The sequence below is a fragment of the Oxyura jamaicensis genome, chromosome 4, assembly GCF_011077185.1.
Source record: "Oxyura jamaicensis isolate SHBP4307 breed ruddy duck chromosome 4, BPBGC_Ojam_1.0, whole genome shotgun sequence".
NCBI classification, from domain to species: Eukaryota; Metazoa; Chordata; class Aves; order Anseriformes; family Anatidae; genus Oxyura; species Oxyura jamaicensis.
Window position 1 is genome coordinate 10,330,802 of NC_048896.1, and position 17,309 is coordinate 10,348,110.

Genomic DNA, 17,309 nt, shown 5'->3' on the forward strand with positions numbered 1-17,309 from the left:
AAATTCGCCGGGCGCACGCGCGGAGCGCGTCATCAGTGCGCGCGGCCGGGCCTGGCCGCAGGTGGGTGCTGCGGGCGGGCTCCGTGACGGGGCCGGGGAGGCCGTGCCCTCCCGTCCCGGCAGGCCGCTCCGCCATGAACCAGTTCAGCTTCGGCTCGGCCTCGGCCGGCGGCGGCGGCGGCTTCACGTTCGGCACGCCGAAGACCGCCGCCACCACGACGGCCGCCGGCTTCTCCTTCACGCCCGCCCCGTCGGGGGGCTTCAGCTTCGGCAGCGCGGCGCAGACGCCCGCCAGCAGCCAGCCCGCGGCGCTCTTCTCCTTCAGCACGCCCGCCACCACCGCTCCACCCGCCGGCTTCAGCTTCGGCACGCCTGCCGCCGCCGCCACGCCGGCAGCCAGCGTGTTCCCGCTGGGGTGAGCGACCCTCCCTGCGGCCCCCCTTTCCTGCTCCAGGATCTGCCGTGCTTACTGCGAGCAGCGAGATCTGCCTGCTGCTTGTCGGTACCGGTGCCTGGAGCAGGCTTTAAGACCTGCTTCTTATGTAGTTCACCCTGCCACTAAGTCGTTGGTGGTTGTGGGGAAAAAAGGACTAAGGCTTCAGCTCCTAATATAAAACATCTTTTGTGAGCTGAATCTGAAGTGCTGAGAGTGCCCCCTTGCTCAGGTGGGGCGGTTTTGTCCTTGGAAACAACTGCCAAGCTTTGAAATGTTTCTTCAGGTTTATCATTTTGGAAACCTGCTACGTACAAGTGGTGGGGAGGGAGCTCAAATTGGGTTTAGTTGTGATGCATAACTAAAAGAACAGGGTTGTGTGGAGGAAGTGGAAAAGATGCTTAAAAGCTGGGAGAACAAACAGCTTTAATACACCGCTGTAAATGTCTTACACCATAATGATAGGCAGAAGTAATTAAGGGGGTGTCAATATAAGAAGACTTAACAGTATTGCAGATGACAGGACTTGTAATACAGTCTTTGTCAAAACAGAAATGTGATCCTGGTAGAGTGCCTATCTCTTTCAAAGATGCTTTCTGTTGTTTTGTCAGCAAATGGTCCGTAAGAAAGCTGACTCAGTGTTTGCTGGATGTATGTCTTAGACTGACTCACTACTTTTTATTTTGTAGGGGCAACGCACCCAAATTAAACTTTGGAAGCAGTAGCACAACTCAAGCTACTGGGATCACAGGGGGGTTTGGGTTTGGTAGCTCTGTACCAACCAGCACACCCTCGAGTCAAGCAGCAGCCCCTACTGGCTTTGTGTTTGGAGCTGTTGCCATCACCGCCACCACCACCACGACCACCACCACTCAGTCTGGGACAACTGGAGGCTTTACTTTCGCTAGCGGTACCACGACCCAGGCGGGAACAACCGGCTTCAACATTGGTGCTGCAAGCACCACGACTCTGCAAGCAGCACCCACGGGGTTGACCTTTGGAGCAGCACCTGCTGCTGCGGCCACCACTGTGGCCACCTTAGGAACCACAACCCAGCCTGCAGCCCCCTTCAGCCTAGGGGGACAGTCCTCGGGTGAGTGCCTGGGCTTGAAACATGAGCTGTCTGTGGCAGAGTTTGTATGTATAAGTGAACTAATGAGCTTGCCTCTTGGCTATCAGGGTGGGCAGCAAAGTCTCTGTATGGAGGAGTTGCTCAGAATAGCACCTTGGTCTGGCTTTGACAGTGTCTGGGCTGTTGTGGGTAGGACTTGAGTGCCATGGATATAGGCTTCTAAGCTGAGTGGTGTTTTACAAGTATTACTTACGTGATGGGTTTGAAGAGTGAGGCTGAAATAATATTAAAAGGTTATGTAGAGGTGCCAGCTCTATTTGATGCCTTCTAAAAATGCTTTTGGTGGCTTTCCTAATGAGAGGGGAAAGGGCTCGAAGCAGCGGGGAAGGAGTGCTGCAGGGTGTGCAAGTGCCTGTTTGCTTCTGTAGAATTGGCAGAAATTCAATTTGCAGATTTTGATTTACTTGGTGATAGTCCAGGCCTCTTAAGGAAGACCATTGGCTGTGCGGTGAGGATGATGTTCATCTGCATTAAATTATTTGTTAAAGCCTTTTAAGTAATCTTCCTAGCTCTACTTCATTTGCTGGGTAATGCAGAGTATTTGTTACATTAAATATTAATGTTTTGCTTAAACTGTTACTTCTGCTGACTTGAATACTATGATCAGTTTCTCTGTAGTAAAAGGTTCCCCTTTTCTTTATGTATCTTGTGTTTTGTTCCAGGTCTAAACTTCGGATCGTTGACTTCAACAGCATCAACAGCAGCTACTAGTGCACCCACGGCAACACTGACTGCTACTACCAGCCAGGGACCCACTCTGACCTTTGGAAACAAACTGGGAGGTAGGAACAGATTTTAGGAAATGATTGCTCAAGCTTGGTGAATCTGTTGCCCTTCTGGGTATGGTTTTCTAAACTGGAGTCTGGAGGTGGTCTGGAGCTGTTTGTTACTGAGAGCTTGCAATGGCATCGGTACCCTGTGAAAGCACATTGGATGTAGCTATAAAGCTTGATCAGTGTGCTGCGTTCTGCATTGCAATGTCCTGTTCTGGGCGTCTTCCTGGAGTGCAGTGGAAGGGAACTACAAGATTAAAGGGTACATTGGAAAAGAGAGTTGAAGCAGAATACAGGAAAAATAATTTTAAATCCAAAATAATTTAAAATGCTCTTGTACCGATGAAAAAGGTGGTCTAATTAAGCAAATTTGTGTCCCACTCATAGCGCGGTTCTTCTGAAATATGTGAAAGCCCCAAGGGCTTGTACAAGATCTCCACTTTTTCTGTTTGTAGTAACATCCACAGCTTCTACAACGGCGGCTACCACCACAGCTTCCCTTCTTGGTTCAACGGGCCCTACTTTGTTTGCATCTATAGCAAGTTCTTCAGCACCGACCTCATCTACCACCACAGGCCTATCACGTGAGTCAATGTGCAGATCTGGTGTGTTGGGGGAATAAATGAATAGCATCCGTTGATGAAGTGCTGTCTGTAGTGAAGCATCAGTTGCTGAGGTAATACGGGACAAAGCTCTTCTTGCTGCTTGGTGCCTTCCCTCTAAATTGTAGCAAAACTTCTTCAGAAGCAAGGCACATGATTTTTTTATTTTTTACAAAATAAAGCACGGTTTAGATTCAGTGGGCAAAGCAGCAAGTGGAATTTTATCTGTATGTGAATTTTTGTCTGCATAATATCCCAACTGAGCTTTCTGGCGATGCTGCCACTTTCCCAGACCAGTGCCTCGAATCTGGTTACATCTGCCTTTGACTCTTGTATTAGGTGTTCACACTTAAAGACCAGAGTGGCCTGTGACAGTGGAGGTGCAGTGTGGTAAACAAAAAAACACACACTGTATTCATACAGCTTGTACACATACAAGCTCCTCTGGTAATAATTGACTTGTTTCCTCTTGCAAAATTATTTTTGGCAGGAAATAGTATCCGTTTTCTGATAGCTTCAAGGCAGTAGCTAAAGCTTGAAGTGAGTCCTAACAGCTTCCTTTCTCAGCCTGCAAGGACATGTTAACACTTTGGTTTCCTTTGATTATGGAGACTAGCTACAGCAAATGTTAACGTTTACCAGAGTTACTACAACTTTTTCATATAATAGTACTGCCTTACACCTAGCTCTGAAAGCTTAGTAGATGCTCCCCCCTGGGGAGCTTCAGAAGTTTTGTTAGTCATTATCTTTAATTAATCAGTTGTAGTTTAAGAGTTAAATGTCAGATAATTCAAAGGAAGAGAAGTGCAGTTTGACAGCTGAGCTAGTATTTTCTATAAGTATCATAAGAACAACAATGCAACTGGCTATTTTTTTTACTTCAGCTTACCTCTTTCCACGTGGTATCTGTAAGATCCTCCACGTAAACGGTGATCATGGCTAATGCAAACAGAAGACCCAGTGAGGGTGGGTGGACAGGCAGGGTAGTTTTTCAAAGGGGAACTGTATTTAATGGGACATGCAAACTCTTAAGCTTGTCTTCTGTTTACAGTTGGTGCCCCTTCCACTGGTACAGCTGGTCTTGGGACTTCTGGATTTGGCTTAAAAGCTCCTGGAACAACAGCTGCAGCAACGAGCACAGCCACAAGTAAGCAGATGGTGATAAAAGATGAAGAGAAGGAAGCCTGACTTCCTTCTAGGAGTAGTGTAAAGGCCCATGCTAGTGTAGCAGCACAGCAGTGCTAATTTCTAGTGCCCAATGATGGGAAGTAATATGATATTTCTTTCTGTGATCCTCCTTTTCCATCTCCATAAGTCCACAGTTACTTATGGCTTCTGAGAGTCTGTCCACAGCAGGGTGTGTGTGAAGGCCTTTAGGGCTTTGTTCTAGTCTGGAGTGACTGAATAGCTGCTCCTCCTGTAGCCTGTCTGTGGACATGCAAAATTGCTGTAGTTTTCCCTGTTTGGGATACAAGGGAAGGGAGAGGCCAAAGATTTGTGGGGAAAGTTAGGGAGAATTATGTTTTGAGGAATTTATGTTATTAGGGAGTTTTATCTTTTGATTCTGCTCTGTTAAGCTGTTTTTTCTACATTTTAAGTTTAGACGCATAGGATTTCACTAGCTTTTCTTCCCAAAAATGCGGTGCTAAGTGCTGCATTTAAATGTTGATGCTCGTGTGAAGATCTGCAGTGCTGCACAGTGTTAGGATTCAGGACTGAGCATCCTTCTTGGGATGCAGTTACCTGTCAGTGTTCACTGTACCAATATGGATGCTGCTCAGCTCAAGGTATTTCTAAAGCTTGTTTCTAGAGTGACTGAAGAGTTTAGATCAATACCTAAAGTGTTGTACGACTGGCTGACAGCATCATCTGATAGATGCTCCCTTTCTTTGTGAAAACAGAAATCAATCTTCTACAGAGTGCACTATAGCAGCAGTGGTTCAGGGCAGGAACTGGATGTGCTGACAGATTTTAGATCTAATACTGAAACACAGATGGAGGGGTGTTGGCTATGCTGTGTTTCTTCGAATAATGCACAGGTTAAGTGCAGATTGGCAGTTCCTCTTTTGAATAGATTTAGCAGTCAGGTGTTTACAGTCCACTATTGTTAATTGTGTCAAGATGTGCTTCATTTCCATCTTGACACACCCAGGATTTGCTTTTTGTTAAAGGGACATTTGAGCTCATAAAGCACTGCATTAGAATTGTGAATTGGATCCCTTCTCAGTTTGTAAAATACCGGATGTTCTCTTTTGTTACTTGACCTGAATCTCTTCTTTCAGGCACTTCTGCTTCTAGTTTTGCTTTGAATCTTAAGCCATTAACTACAACGGGTGCTACTGGAGCTGTGACTTCTACAACTGCTATAACCACCACAACAGCCAGGTGAGTTTTTTATGACAACTATTTCCTGACTGGGACAAGAGTCAGTATTAATGCTGGTGTTTGGAGGAAGTGGAAAAGGGAGTTACCGCACTTAGACTTTTTTGATTTTATATTCTGTACTGTCTCACGCTTCCTCTCAGTGCACCTCCAGTGATGACTTATGCCCAGCTTGAGAGTTTGATAAATAAGTGGAGTCTAGAACTGGAAGATCAAGAGAAACACTTTCTTCATCAAGCTACACAAGTTAATGCCTGGGATCGGACACTGATAGAGAATGGAGAGAAGGTAAGGTGATATCCAGTGTGAACTCATTCTGTTTGCTTAGATTGTTAAAGGCATTGTGCCACAGATGCAGCAAGTCCTCTGGTAAGACCTTCTGCTTTTTAAGAGATAAATGTAAATTATATCTGGATGCTTTTGAAAAACTCACCATGTCTATTCTAGGCTTTTTTATTGCCAAATCTCCATTAGTAAATTTTCATCTGTAAACATTCATGCAACTGTTTTGCTTTTCTAGTAGATGCTTTTATGGTACTAACTTTCTCTGTTCCCCTTGTTCTCTTTTATGTGATTACTTTCTGAGTGTTCCTGGTATAATTGTCTTCTGCTTACAGATTACTTCATTACACAGAGAAGTAGAGAAAGTGAAGCTTGATCAGAAGAGGTAAGAAACTATGAATGCTTGATGATTTTTTCATTTTATTTGCATCATTTTGCATTGTGTGGAAGTTCTAGAATGTATATAGCCTCTAAGCTTGTTCTAAATTGTAGTTTTTTTTCTTTTCAGATTGGATCAGGAGCTAGACTTCATTCTGTCTCAGCAGAAAGAGCTTGAAGACTTGTTGACCCCTCTGGAGGAGTCTGTGAAGGAACAGAGTGGGACTATCCATTTGCAGCATGCAGATGAAGAACGGGAAAAGACGTAAGACAAAAATCTGTTCGAACATGTGCTAAGACAGACTAATATGATGATGATCAATCAGAAGTATAATTGGGATGCATGATAATACATAACTATCAGTGGCCTTTTTCAAATATGTAATCCAGTTTTATGCGTGGCAACTTAGATTTTACGCATTAGAAATACGAGAATTGCAATTGGAAGCCCCTTAATGAGCATGAAAAGAGCTTTGTTGGATGTTGTTCTAATCATCTGTCTGGGGAAAGGTTTCTAATTTAGGCATAATCTCTAAAAATTAATGATCATTCTGTGATAAAAGTGAGAACAGAATGCACTATGTGCAGCTCAAGCTTTCTTCTAAGCATAAGTGTTGAATTTTAGCAGGGTAATTAAAGAAGTGTTTTGTTCAAGAGATAAGAATCTTGCAGAATCTGGACAGGTGGTTCGATTCTGACAGAACCTTCCAGAAAGAGCTCAGCAGTTCTGCATGTCTGTCTCCAAATATAGAGTGAAAGACATTAGGAGTTACTTCATCTGTGTAATAAAATGCCTCTTGCGGTGCTCTTCCCATATCTGCCATGCCCTGGTTAAGAGGCATGAATACTAATTCTGAGTGACTGAAGTTAGTGTGATTGGTTGTAGGTCTGCCGAAGTACACTTTAAATGTTCTGACCTAGGTTCCCTTGCATTTTGCAGCTATAAGTTGGCTGAAAACATAGATGCTCAGTTGAAGCGTATGGCACAAGATCTCAAGGACATCATTGAGCACTTGAATACATCAGGAGGCCCAGCAGACACCAGTGACCCGGTAAATCCAAGCTTTATTTTTTTATGCTGGAGAAGAGTCACGGGATATTTAAACAGTGCTAACTCTTCATTTGTTTGCTCCATGGATACTCTGTTTTTAGTTTCAAGCTAGGAAAAATATTTTATCTTTCAATTCATTCACTTCTGGTAAGACTTGCATTACAACACAATGCAAGCCGGCCTGGCTTGCCCACTTAGTCTGCGATTGTGTTACTAGCTTTTAAAGTATCTCATTCTGGTGTGAATTTTTTTCCTCTTCTGGTGTAATTATTGTCTAGATAACTAGTTTCTGAGACCTATATTGACTTTCATTCCTCTACCTGCTCCACAATTTTGTATGAGATGCAGTAGCTGTTGAACTCTTTCTATACTACTTCTGTACAAGACTGGAATTGCTAGCTTCCTGATATGTATTAAATTGATCTTGTTACTCCTTGCACCTCTTTACTATGAAGCTTTTTCCACTAAAAATTTCCTTTCAGTGGTTCACACTGAGTTTTTTCCCATTCTGATTTTTTTCACTTCTTCCACCTCAAGACTAAGATTAATGTTGTGGTGGATCTTACGGCTGAATTTGGCTAAAACTTAAGCCACAGGCATATACTCTAATTCTGTTTTCTTGATGTCATGGGAGAAGCAAGCTAGCACAGTTGACGCACAGCAAATATGACTGCCGTGTTAGTGGAGTTGTATGTATGAGAAATGTTACTTCTGTACTCCGAAGACGGGGACAGGAAGGCTGTCTTTTACTGCTGTTAGTTTTAATGTACTGTAACAAATGGCTCTCACCTTCTCTTTCTGTTCAGCTTCAGCAGATCTGTAAAATTTTGAATGCACATATGGATTCATTGCAGTGGATTGACCAGAACTCAGGTGAGAGTCCATTTTGCAGCTTTTGGGGAAGGTAAATATGAAGCGTGTGGTGTGTATGCAAGTGTACCTTGGTTTTTAGTGAGTTCCTGAAGATCACTGAGGAATCTTATCCTCGTCCTCAATTGCATTGTCCCTTCTCTGCTTGAATTCTCTTAATGTGCCTTGAGGGCCTCTGCTGAAAAGTAATTTGTGATAACAGCTGGTATTTTATAAAAACTACTATGTGAAATGCATCAATGCAAAGCAGAGGACTTGAAAAACCTTACCCTTTGTTCCACCAAAATGAGGCAACTTCTGAAATGTTCCTGCATTCCCCTTAGAAATAAGAAAATGTTTGTTTTGAGGGGGGTGGAGATAGGGGAGGTTAGTGTTAGCAACATTCCCCTGTGAACTCTGGAAAAGCCAAATCAAGGCAGGACTGATCTACATGTGTTTATCTGAGAGCATGGTAACCGGAGTAGTAGTGTGGAAATGTCAAAATAGCAATCGCTTGAGAACTAATGCAGAGCAGAAAATGCGCTCTATAGTGAAAACTTGTAGTGTAGTTACTGTTACCTCTTGTTTTGGATTCACTCAATTATAATATGGTGCTTTCAGGGCTCAACGCTGAAAACAAAACAATTAAAGGAACATTTCAAACAGGGACTGTGTCCTTGTGAAGGGTTCGAGAATTCTGTGGCTTTGTTTTTAACAGATGTTAGCAGCCACAGGAGGGCATTGCCGAATAAAGCAGTGCAGCTCTCACCAGTACCAAATTGTGGCTGTCTGACTGCAGTGCTGTTCACACCTGCTGTAATTCTTGGGTGAAAGCAGGCATGCTAGCGACTTCTTTTCAAATAGCACTATTGGCTGGCTTAGGTCTGGATTAAATTTGCCTTTTTCTTCCAGAAGACAAATGCTAGCTTTCACATTCCCGACATGCCTTTATCATGAAATCTGGTATAGCTCCTCTGGCACCAGAACGCTGACTCTACAGAATGTTTGAAAAAAGCAATCTGCTTCATTTCAACTTCACTAGAAAGGAGATAATTTTTTTTTCAGTCATTCTATACTGAAGTAATTCTTGTCAGTTAATCATAATTCATTATCTTTACTGATAAGCGTGCGTTTTCTAAAGAAACGGTTCAGCTTCAGTTTATCTTCAAATAAGAAGCAAAAAGCCTAAGAAAATGCAGTTAAATTAATATGTTTCTGTGGAGTTCTTGGCAAGGAGAAGAATTCCTGTTATTGCAAGCACTGAAATGGTACGTTGTGGGGGGGAGAGGTGCAGTTCTGAACTTAACCCTCCAAGCAGCTCTTGCCATTAGTAACTTAGGAGTAGGCCTGGGAAAGATCCATTTCTTAACATTCTTTTTTAAATCAAAAATGAACAAACAAAACCAAACCAAACACCACAAAAGCAAGACATCTGTTCTAAAGGTAGTGTTATCAGTATTATCAGTTTTATTTCAATGAAACACCTTCAAGGCTGTCTTACAGCAGCTGGTGATCTTTTCTAGGCCTATGTGTACTCAGCGGCTATTAACTTGTCTGACGTGTTCAGGAATTATGTGGAGCTGAGGCGCTTTAATCAAACTAATGGTAACTTGTCAGTGTAACAGAAGCAGAACATGAATGGACTTGCTGAGCACGGATACAGCGTGATGTTCCTTCCATAAGGTGGCCTCAGTGAAAAGAGGAGTTGGATGAAACCATGTTCTGAGTTTTTCCTCTTTCTGAGAGAAATGGGAATTCTTTTCTTAGTTACAACTGAGCTCTGAGTTGAGGTGGTAAAGCAGACTGTCATTTCATGCCATGATCATTTTTGCATAGTGAATTTTTGAAAACTGACAAACTGCAATGTGTTGTTTAATATGTTACTGGAAGATTCTGGGTTTGGCACACTCTAAAATTAAAACTTAAACTGGAATATCTCCAAGCCACAAACTGACATAATGCCGTAGCCCTGTTGAATAACTTCTGATCAGCTTTCCTGAAATTAAATTAAACATTGCTCTAGCTTGTGCCAAGAATTTTTGTATATTGCAATGCTTCCTGCATTTAAAGCTGATAGTCAATCAGTAGCTTATTTGCAGATCACTGATCTGGAAATATATAACAGGTTATCTGTACTGCGACTGCAAGTGATCCTCGGCTCTTCTGTATGATTGCACTCTTCTATATTGACAGCTAAAAGCTTGTTATGGCTGTGTATATCCTGCAGGAAAGTATGTATATACTTCAAACAGATTGACTAACCTGTAATTTGCATAATTCAGCAGTAGTTTAGGGTGAGGTGGGCAGGGGAAGTTCCTTTATACAGCAATTACTTCCTTTCAAGCTGCAGACCAGCTTGCAGCTCCTGTTCAGGAGGGGTTTGCTCTGCTCTCTGGTGCTGTGCCCTGAAACTACAAGCTGGCTCAGCAAGAAGTGTCAACAACGTCAGGTTTTTTTTCCGGAGTCTGCTTGCTACTAGTCCCTGCCACAGTACTTCTTGGACAATCTGTAGAGGCTGTGGAAGGTCAGCAGTGCTTTGTTTTCCTGTTTCACTGTGCACTGTCAAATCCAAGTATATGTTAAAATTGAAAGTATTTTTCATTCTCTTTCCCCAGCCTTAACTGTGCAGTTATATTTTAGGATGACTGTGAGATTGATCACTTTTTTTTTTTCTCCCTCAGCATTGTTGCAGAGAAAGGTGGAAGAAGTGACAAAGGTTTGTGAGAGCCGCCGCAAGGAGCAAGAGCGCAATTTTGGGATCACATTTGATTGAAAGTCTCAAAAGTTATTAACCTAATATCCACATAGGAATAGGTTGGTGGGGACCTAAGTCTAAACTTGTGATCTGCTTTTCTTTTTGTTGCAATAAAGTTTGTTTATATTCCAAAGCTACTCTTTGCAGTGTCTTTCTGGAATTCACCCACTCTGCCCTGAGAGCCTGCATGAAGTTTGTGCTCAAAGTATGTGCCTTTGTTTTCTGGTCTCTATAGCTGCGTGCAGACTGCTAGATACAAAAATGCTGTGCCTGAGGGATTTGAGCACTGTGTGACTTCACAGCAGAGCTCTCCAGCTCTGCACTTAATTGTAACGAATATTTCCCATCAGAACTTTATGAAACTTACTCAGAACCTTATAGAGATGGTTTAATGAATAACTGTCCTTACAAGAAGCTGTAGAAGTCTGATAGATTTAGCTTCCCAATATCACAAACTAGAGTTTGCTTCTACTTCTGAAAGTGGGCCTTGTTTCCTATGGTTTTTGGATGAGCTGCTTTTCACTTTGTGCCTTCAAATGTTCCTGTAAGCAGGATTTTTAGTTGGAAAACATTAGATATTTTTCAAGTAAAGATTTAGATAGTACCAAATTTAGTAGTGGAATGTATTCAGTTACAAGGGTGGAAGAGAACATTAATGGAAAATCTGCTGTGAAGACTTAAGATGAATGATATTTTAATACCAATGCAATTTATGCACATTCCATCGTGCATTTACTAATGCAGTAGATGAGTAACCGTGTATTTAGCAGAGCTGCCTCAATTGTAATGCTGACGGCATGCAATTGATGTGCTCTATATTTACTTTTTCTCCCAGTCTTCCTTACCTAATTATTCTCTGAAATAAAAGGGAAGGGCCGCCTGACTGTAATACTTCACTGATTTTTATTGGAATCGTCGCTTTTGTCCTCGGGCCTGCTCTGCGCCGCGGCTCTGCCCTCGCTCCCGGGCGCCAGGCGGCGCTCGGCCCTCCCGCACTACAATTCCCAGCAGCCCCCGCGCGGGCCCGCCCTCCGCCGGCTGGCACGGCCCCTCGCGGGGGCTGCCGGGAGTTGGAGTCCCGGGCGGGAGGCGAAAGCCGCGGCCATGCGGAGGTGAGCGGGCCGGGCCGGGTGGGAGCGGGACCCGGGGGGGGGACACGCCGTTCCTGGGACCGTGCGGGGCTGCGGGTGTCCCCTGAGCGCCGCCTCTGCTCCCCAGGGTCAACAGCAGCCTGGCCAGCGATGAGGTGCTCCTGGAAGACTTGGAGACGGAAGGCGAGAGGCAGCTGAAGAGCCTGCTCCAGCACCAGCTGGACACCTCGGTCTCCATCGAGCAGTAAGTCCCCACCTGGACTGAGGGCCCGGGGGGGTGAGGGAAGCGTGGCCGCGCTGGGGGACAGCAGCGGTGTCACCTCGCTGGGGCTGGGGACCCTAAGGCACTTCTGCCTCTTCGGGTTGCAGGTGCAAGTCCAAGCGGCGATGCTTCGCCCCCGCGGCTTTCTACAAGCCTTTTGGGGAAGAGGCTGCAGGTGCCCTCACCCTGTCGCAGTTCCAGGCCCTGCAGGAGAGCGACAAGGAGACCGCGGCTCTCCGCGAGCTGGGGCTCTCGGACCCGGAGATCCTGCTCTGGAAGAACCGGGCTTCGGCGGGGAAGGTGAGACGTGCCCTGCGCCATCCAGACGTGGCCAAGCCTCTCCAGCCCCGTAGAAAACCCTTTTCCACGCCCTTGTAGAAAACTCAAGTTCTTTGTAAGCCCTTCAGCCACTCCGCGTATCTCTTGCCTGTAGCCAGTACTATCAGGTATTTTTTCTGGCCTGTCTTCTTTGTTTAAAGGGTCTGTGCTAAAAGCTGTGGTGGAAAGAAAAGTTGGTTCTTGGCACCACAGCGAGACCTGGCTGTATTCCTGTCACAGGCCACCCTGATGGCCTTGAGCAAATTGCTTCAGCTGTTCTTATGCCTGAAAGAAGGATATAAAGGCTGGACCGAAGCAGGTCGTCTCCTTCCCCTGCCTCTGCGGCTCTCACATCCCAGAGACAAGGTGCTTTTGGGGTTATTCTGCCAGGTGTACTGCTGTTAACTTGGTAAAGTAAAAGGTGCAAAACAGGCCGATCCTTGGCTTCCACCCATCTTCTCCTCCTCTTCCTGATCAGTAGCCGTGTGCAGCAGGAAGCTGGCTGCAGTAGTCATGGGTTTGCCTCTGCAGCTGAAGTTGTTTCTTGCTCTGGTGTTTAAATGCAAATCCAGCCACGGTGGAGCCTGCATTTAAACTTGGGTAATTTAAGAGTGAAAATAAATATTTTCACTCAAGTTTGTTTGTTGTATTTGGTATAAAGTTGGTTCTGGGGTGTTTAGAAATAAAGAATAGAATGGAAAACAGTACCCTGACAGAAGGAACCAGTGACATTAGAGTACGTTCTCTACAGCTCGAGAGAGGAGAAGAAAATGTAGAGAGCTCAAGTCCAGTAGAGATGTGCAACTTTGTATGTGGAGGCCCCGGGTGAAAAGATTCCACCAAGGAGGAATCAGCTGAGACAGAGGACTCCAGATTGCCTGTGGAGCTCTCAGCAAGGTATCAAGTGTAGGCTTCTGTTATTTTCAGCCGCTAAATTGCAGCTTTTTTGAAAATGAAGTGCTACAAATGATTTCCCAGAATTGCTATTCCATATAAATAGCTTTTTGTACCCCAGAGAAGCTGTGAAATGGTGAATGGAAGTAGGGCAGATACTGGCCCAGGCAAGGAGGGAGAGAGAACCGTGGGAAGGTCTTTTAGGTTGTGAGCAGTGCAAGGAAAAAGCCTGATTCCTTGTCTGAAACAGAAGCATCTGCCACGAATTCCTGACTTTGAGAAAAGAAAGTCCAGCTACAAGCAAAAAAGAATGCCCTTGGCATTCTGATAAGAGATCGATGTGGGGGCAGAAATGCCCCTCCAGGTGTTGGGGTGTGTCACTGGGCTTTGGAAGTTCAAGTCTGGTGAATCTTAGCGGTGCCCTGGCCGCATGCAATGAGGTTTATTTTTTATACAGGAAGATTTAGTCTTAGCCATGCTGGCTAGCCCAGCGTCTGAGGAGCAGGATCGGGATGGGTACTGAAAGCTGGCTTGTGTGAAGCTGATCAGGAATGTAGTCCTCAGCATAAACCTTCCCTCAGGTGCCACGCTTGGGGTCCACCTCTCAGCAGACAGGGTCCTCCAAGGGATGTCACTGTGAGGCTGGGGAAGGGAAAGTGGAACAGAAAGGCTGGGAAACAGGGGCTGTTTCTCCACTTCTCTCAAGAACGGAGGCTTTCCCAGTGCTTGTATTTCCACCCTAACCTTGCAGTAACAGGACTTCTTGGTGGGCTGCAGTTTGGGGAATGGTTCCTAGCCCCATGGCTGGAGAATGTGAAGGCTGGCTGCTGGCCCAGCCTCTGAAGAGAAGGCACGTGCCATGCCTGAGCAAAGCTGTGCCTGTCTTCCAGGGCTCTGGGCTGGGAGCGGCCCCGGAGGCCACGCAGGACCGGCTCCATGCCATCCAGGAGAAGATGGAAGAGCGTCAGCGCATCCTCGCACTGCCCCAGAGGTTTGCTGGCAGCAAGCAGTTGAGCCGGCGGGAGATGGAGATCGAGAATGCCCTCTTCCAGGGCACGGACCGCCACTCCTTCCTCCGGGCACTCTACCACCAAGGTCTGTGTGCCTGTGGCTGTTCCTGTCTCTGCTCCAGCAGGGAGAGACGGGTGCGTGGGATTCCGACACGTTTCTGTCTGGCAGTCTGTCCCTGAAGGTGTTCTGTTTTGCCACCATGTGGGTGGGGGTATTTTCAAGGGTAGAAGAGAAGCAAAGGCACAGAGCAGGGAAGAGAAGTGACTTGATCAAGGCCCTTCCTGGTAGCTCAGTAGCAGAGGTGGAAATGGAGACCAGCTGCTGATTCCCAGTACCCTGACCATTGCGTGACGCCGTTCTCGCCTCAGCAGTGTTGTCTCCAAGCCAGTGTTTTCTTTTGGCTTTCTGGATGGAGAGTCTGGTGTTGTTCAGAGTTGGTAAAAGCTGCTCCAGTCTGCTTTAGCTGGAGAAACATACAGGCATGAACCCACTGGGATTTGTTTTTAAGACAATATTAAATAACATGACATGAGGAGGAACTCCTAAACTTCATCTACCTCCTAAAACACCACTTCGGTCAGTATTTGGCCTATAAAATACAGCTGACCCAGCATCTTCTGTCCCCTTCTTCCTGCTTTGGTGTCAGTGTTGTGGAAGTTAGCAAAACTGAGAGGCAGCGAAGTTGAGGCTGGTAGGCGGGGAGATTTCCCCCTCATTTCCATGCAGTAAGTCCGTGGGATGGACTTTCTTTATACCCAGGAATTTAACGGGATGTCCCTAGAAACCAAATATTTATATTCCAAGTAACAGTGCAGGAAGGTAGCATGGCACATCCTGGCTGTGCGTGCAGGAGGAGCAAGGGTGTGGTGAAGGAATCACTAGAATGTGCTGAAGCGTGGCTGCAGATGAGCTGCTGAGGTCAGCTCTGGAAGAAATGAGCACTGCACAAAGCAGTAGTGATGGTGCTGCTTCTGTCTGTGGGTTTGTCCTAAACAGGGACACCAGCACGTGCTGGCTGCCAGGGCTGCCCTTCCTATTTTAATTGACCTGCATGGAGGCAGGTTCAGAACGGGGTTTTTCCTGTTTTGGGGTCCTGTCCGTGTCTTTGGCAGCCTGCGTTCTGCAGATGTTTGGTGGTGGTCACGTTGCCGTGTTTCTGTTGTGGATTAGATGACACTCGGAGGATAACAGATGAAAAGGACCCCATGGTTCACCTGGAGAGTGTTTACCAAGAGCTGCTGAGCAAGCAGCTACCTGAAGAAGTCCAGCCAACCAAGGGTGACCCATGCTTGCTCCCTTCCCTGGCCCCACAGCGTCCTGTGGTCGAGGAGCCATCGCTTCCAGACCAGGAAGAGCAGACAGACCTGGAAAAAAGTCCCAGCCTTCCTGCAACAAAGCCCCATCAGTCCCCTCCAAGACCTGTGACTATAAAAGAGCCTGTAGAGTTCCTGCCAGAGGAGGAGATCTGCAAGAACCGTCTTTCAGAGGAAGAACTCCGAAATATACCCAGGTTTGCTTCCTACCATCCTGGAGAGCCCAACAAGGTATTTGGAGATGAGCCACGATTTATTCACCTTCCCAGACAGCATGTTCTAAAGCCGCTTCGGCAAGCAAAAGCTCCTCTTTGCTACTGCACGGCTGCTGCCTGGAGGGTGCTTGCTTGATGCTACCTGCCAAGGGAGAGCAGGGGGCTGATGGCTCTAGTGGGAGGTTACACAGCTGGCACACAGCCCCTCCTGGCTCTGGCATGTCCCTAGACAAAATGTCCTCTCCCTCTCCGAGCCCTTTGGAGACTGGCTGTGACTTATTTAAACTGTGCTTAACTGGTAGCTGGTGCTTGTGTTGTTTTATAAATACAGCAGATGGTTTATAAGTATGGGATGGCAGAGTGGCTGAAATAATTCATTCGTTTGACGTGTACAGACTGGGAATGGGTTAAAAAGCACCTGCTGGCATGGCAGAGGTGGCATGGCTGACCCCATCTCGCTGTAACAGGTGCTGTATTTGAAGAACTTGGGCCCTCGAGTGACGATGAAGGACCTAGTGTCATTGTTTGCTCGGTTCCAGAAGGAGAACAGCCCACTGATCCAGTTCCGCCTGCTGAGCGGCCGGATGAGGGGTCAGGCTTTTATCACCTTCCCCGGTGAGTCTCTGCCTCTTGCCTCTTGGTTCTTCCCTGACTCCTGAAGGTGCCGCATCTTCCCACGGGGCCCTCGGCTGGCAGAGTCCTCTCTCCATGGAGCAAGAGGAGACTTTGCTCCCTTTCCTTCATATCATGTCATGCTCCGGGCTGGGGGAGGATTCATCAGAACAGAGGGGATGCGTTCTGCTGCTGTATTTATTCAGCTGGAGAACCCCAGCGCTGCACTGGATCACGGTGCAGACTGACGGCGTGTGAGCACCATGTGCGTCTGTGTCAGAACCTGCTGTGTCATCTCAGCCCATTTTGCTCTTTTCTTGCAGATATTCAGTCGGCCCAGGACGCGATGCTGTTGGTGAACGGGTACATTTTGCAGGGGAAGCCGCTGGTGATTGAATTTGGGAAAAGCAAGGGGCAGCTGACAGCGGCAGACTCTGCCGCCCCCTGCTCCTCTGCTGGAGAGACCTGCCCCGCCAAGTAAGGGATGGAGGAGTGGGGACCTTGTAGACTTGCATGGACCATGGGAGCTTCTTGGTGATAACTGGGACAACGAAGGACAGTTGGGAGTTAACGTGGCAGTCTGTAAATCTCAGAGTGGGGAAGGGACAGAGCTGGGGATCTAGGACTTTGGAGGGGAGAAGCAGCTCTGTCCCAGCCCGAGCCAGCAGGGATGGCTTGGGGAGTTGGGGCTGGATGTGGCCTCTCGGAATGGTGCTGAGGAAGCGTGGCTTGCCTCTGCCCTGGTGCCACACGAGGATCTTCGTCAGGGCCTGTGCTGCGTGGGGCCTCCTATGTACAGTCCTGTCACTGTCTGTGCGGGTTTTTTCCTCCTCTTCTACCTATGTGTCTGCGTTCTGCCTTTTGTGGCAAGGAAGGGGAGGGGAAGCCATGTAAATAAATGCATTTATAAGGTATTAATTCTGAGTGCTCATTTACAAGACACTGCAGCCACACAG

The 17,309-nt window shown here is 46.6% G+C and overlaps 2 protein-coding genes across 3 annotated transcripts; both read left to right on the top strand.

Moving 5' to 3' along the window:
- Positions 1–41: 41 nt before the first annotated feature.
- On the top strand, positions 42–10,774 carry NUP62CL (nucleoporin 62 C-terminal like). 2 transcript variants are annotated; one of them, XM_035325670.1, is made up of 13 exons: positions 42–415; positions 1,123–1,265; positions 1,443–1,526; positions 2,228–2,347; positions 2,794–2,922; positions 3,992–4,087; positions 5,223–5,325; positions 5,466–5,610; positions 5,940–5,989; positions 6,113–6,247; positions 6,923–7,034; positions 7,840–7,906; positions 10,564–10,774. In XM_035325670.1, the coding sequence occupies exons 1-13, from the start codon at positions 135–137 to the stop codon at positions 10,653–10,655; spliced, it is 1,557 nt and encodes a 518-aa protein (XP_035181561.1). In that variant the 5' UTR covers positions 42–134; the 3' UTR covers positions 10,656–10,774. The 2 variants fall into 2 exon arrangements, with proteins under 2 accessions (XP_035181561.1, XP_035181560.1); XM_035325669.1 differs by having other exon boundaries at positions 1,123–1,526.
- Positions 10,775–11,668: 894 nt separating this feature from the next.
- RBM41 (RNA binding motif protein 41) lies at positions 11,669–17,267 on the top strand. Its single transcript, XM_035325884.1, has 7 exons — positions 11,669–11,749; positions 11,856–11,972; positions 12,098–12,290; positions 14,093–14,297; positions 15,384–15,757; positions 16,209–16,356; positions 16,677–17,267. The coding sequence occupies exons 1-7, from the start codon at positions 11,742–11,744 to the stop codon at positions 16,832–16,834; spliced, it is 1,203 nt and encodes a 400-aa protein (XP_035181775.1). The 5' UTR covers positions 11,669–11,741; the 3' UTR covers positions 16,835–17,267.
- Positions 17,268–17,309: the final 42 nt, after the last annotated feature.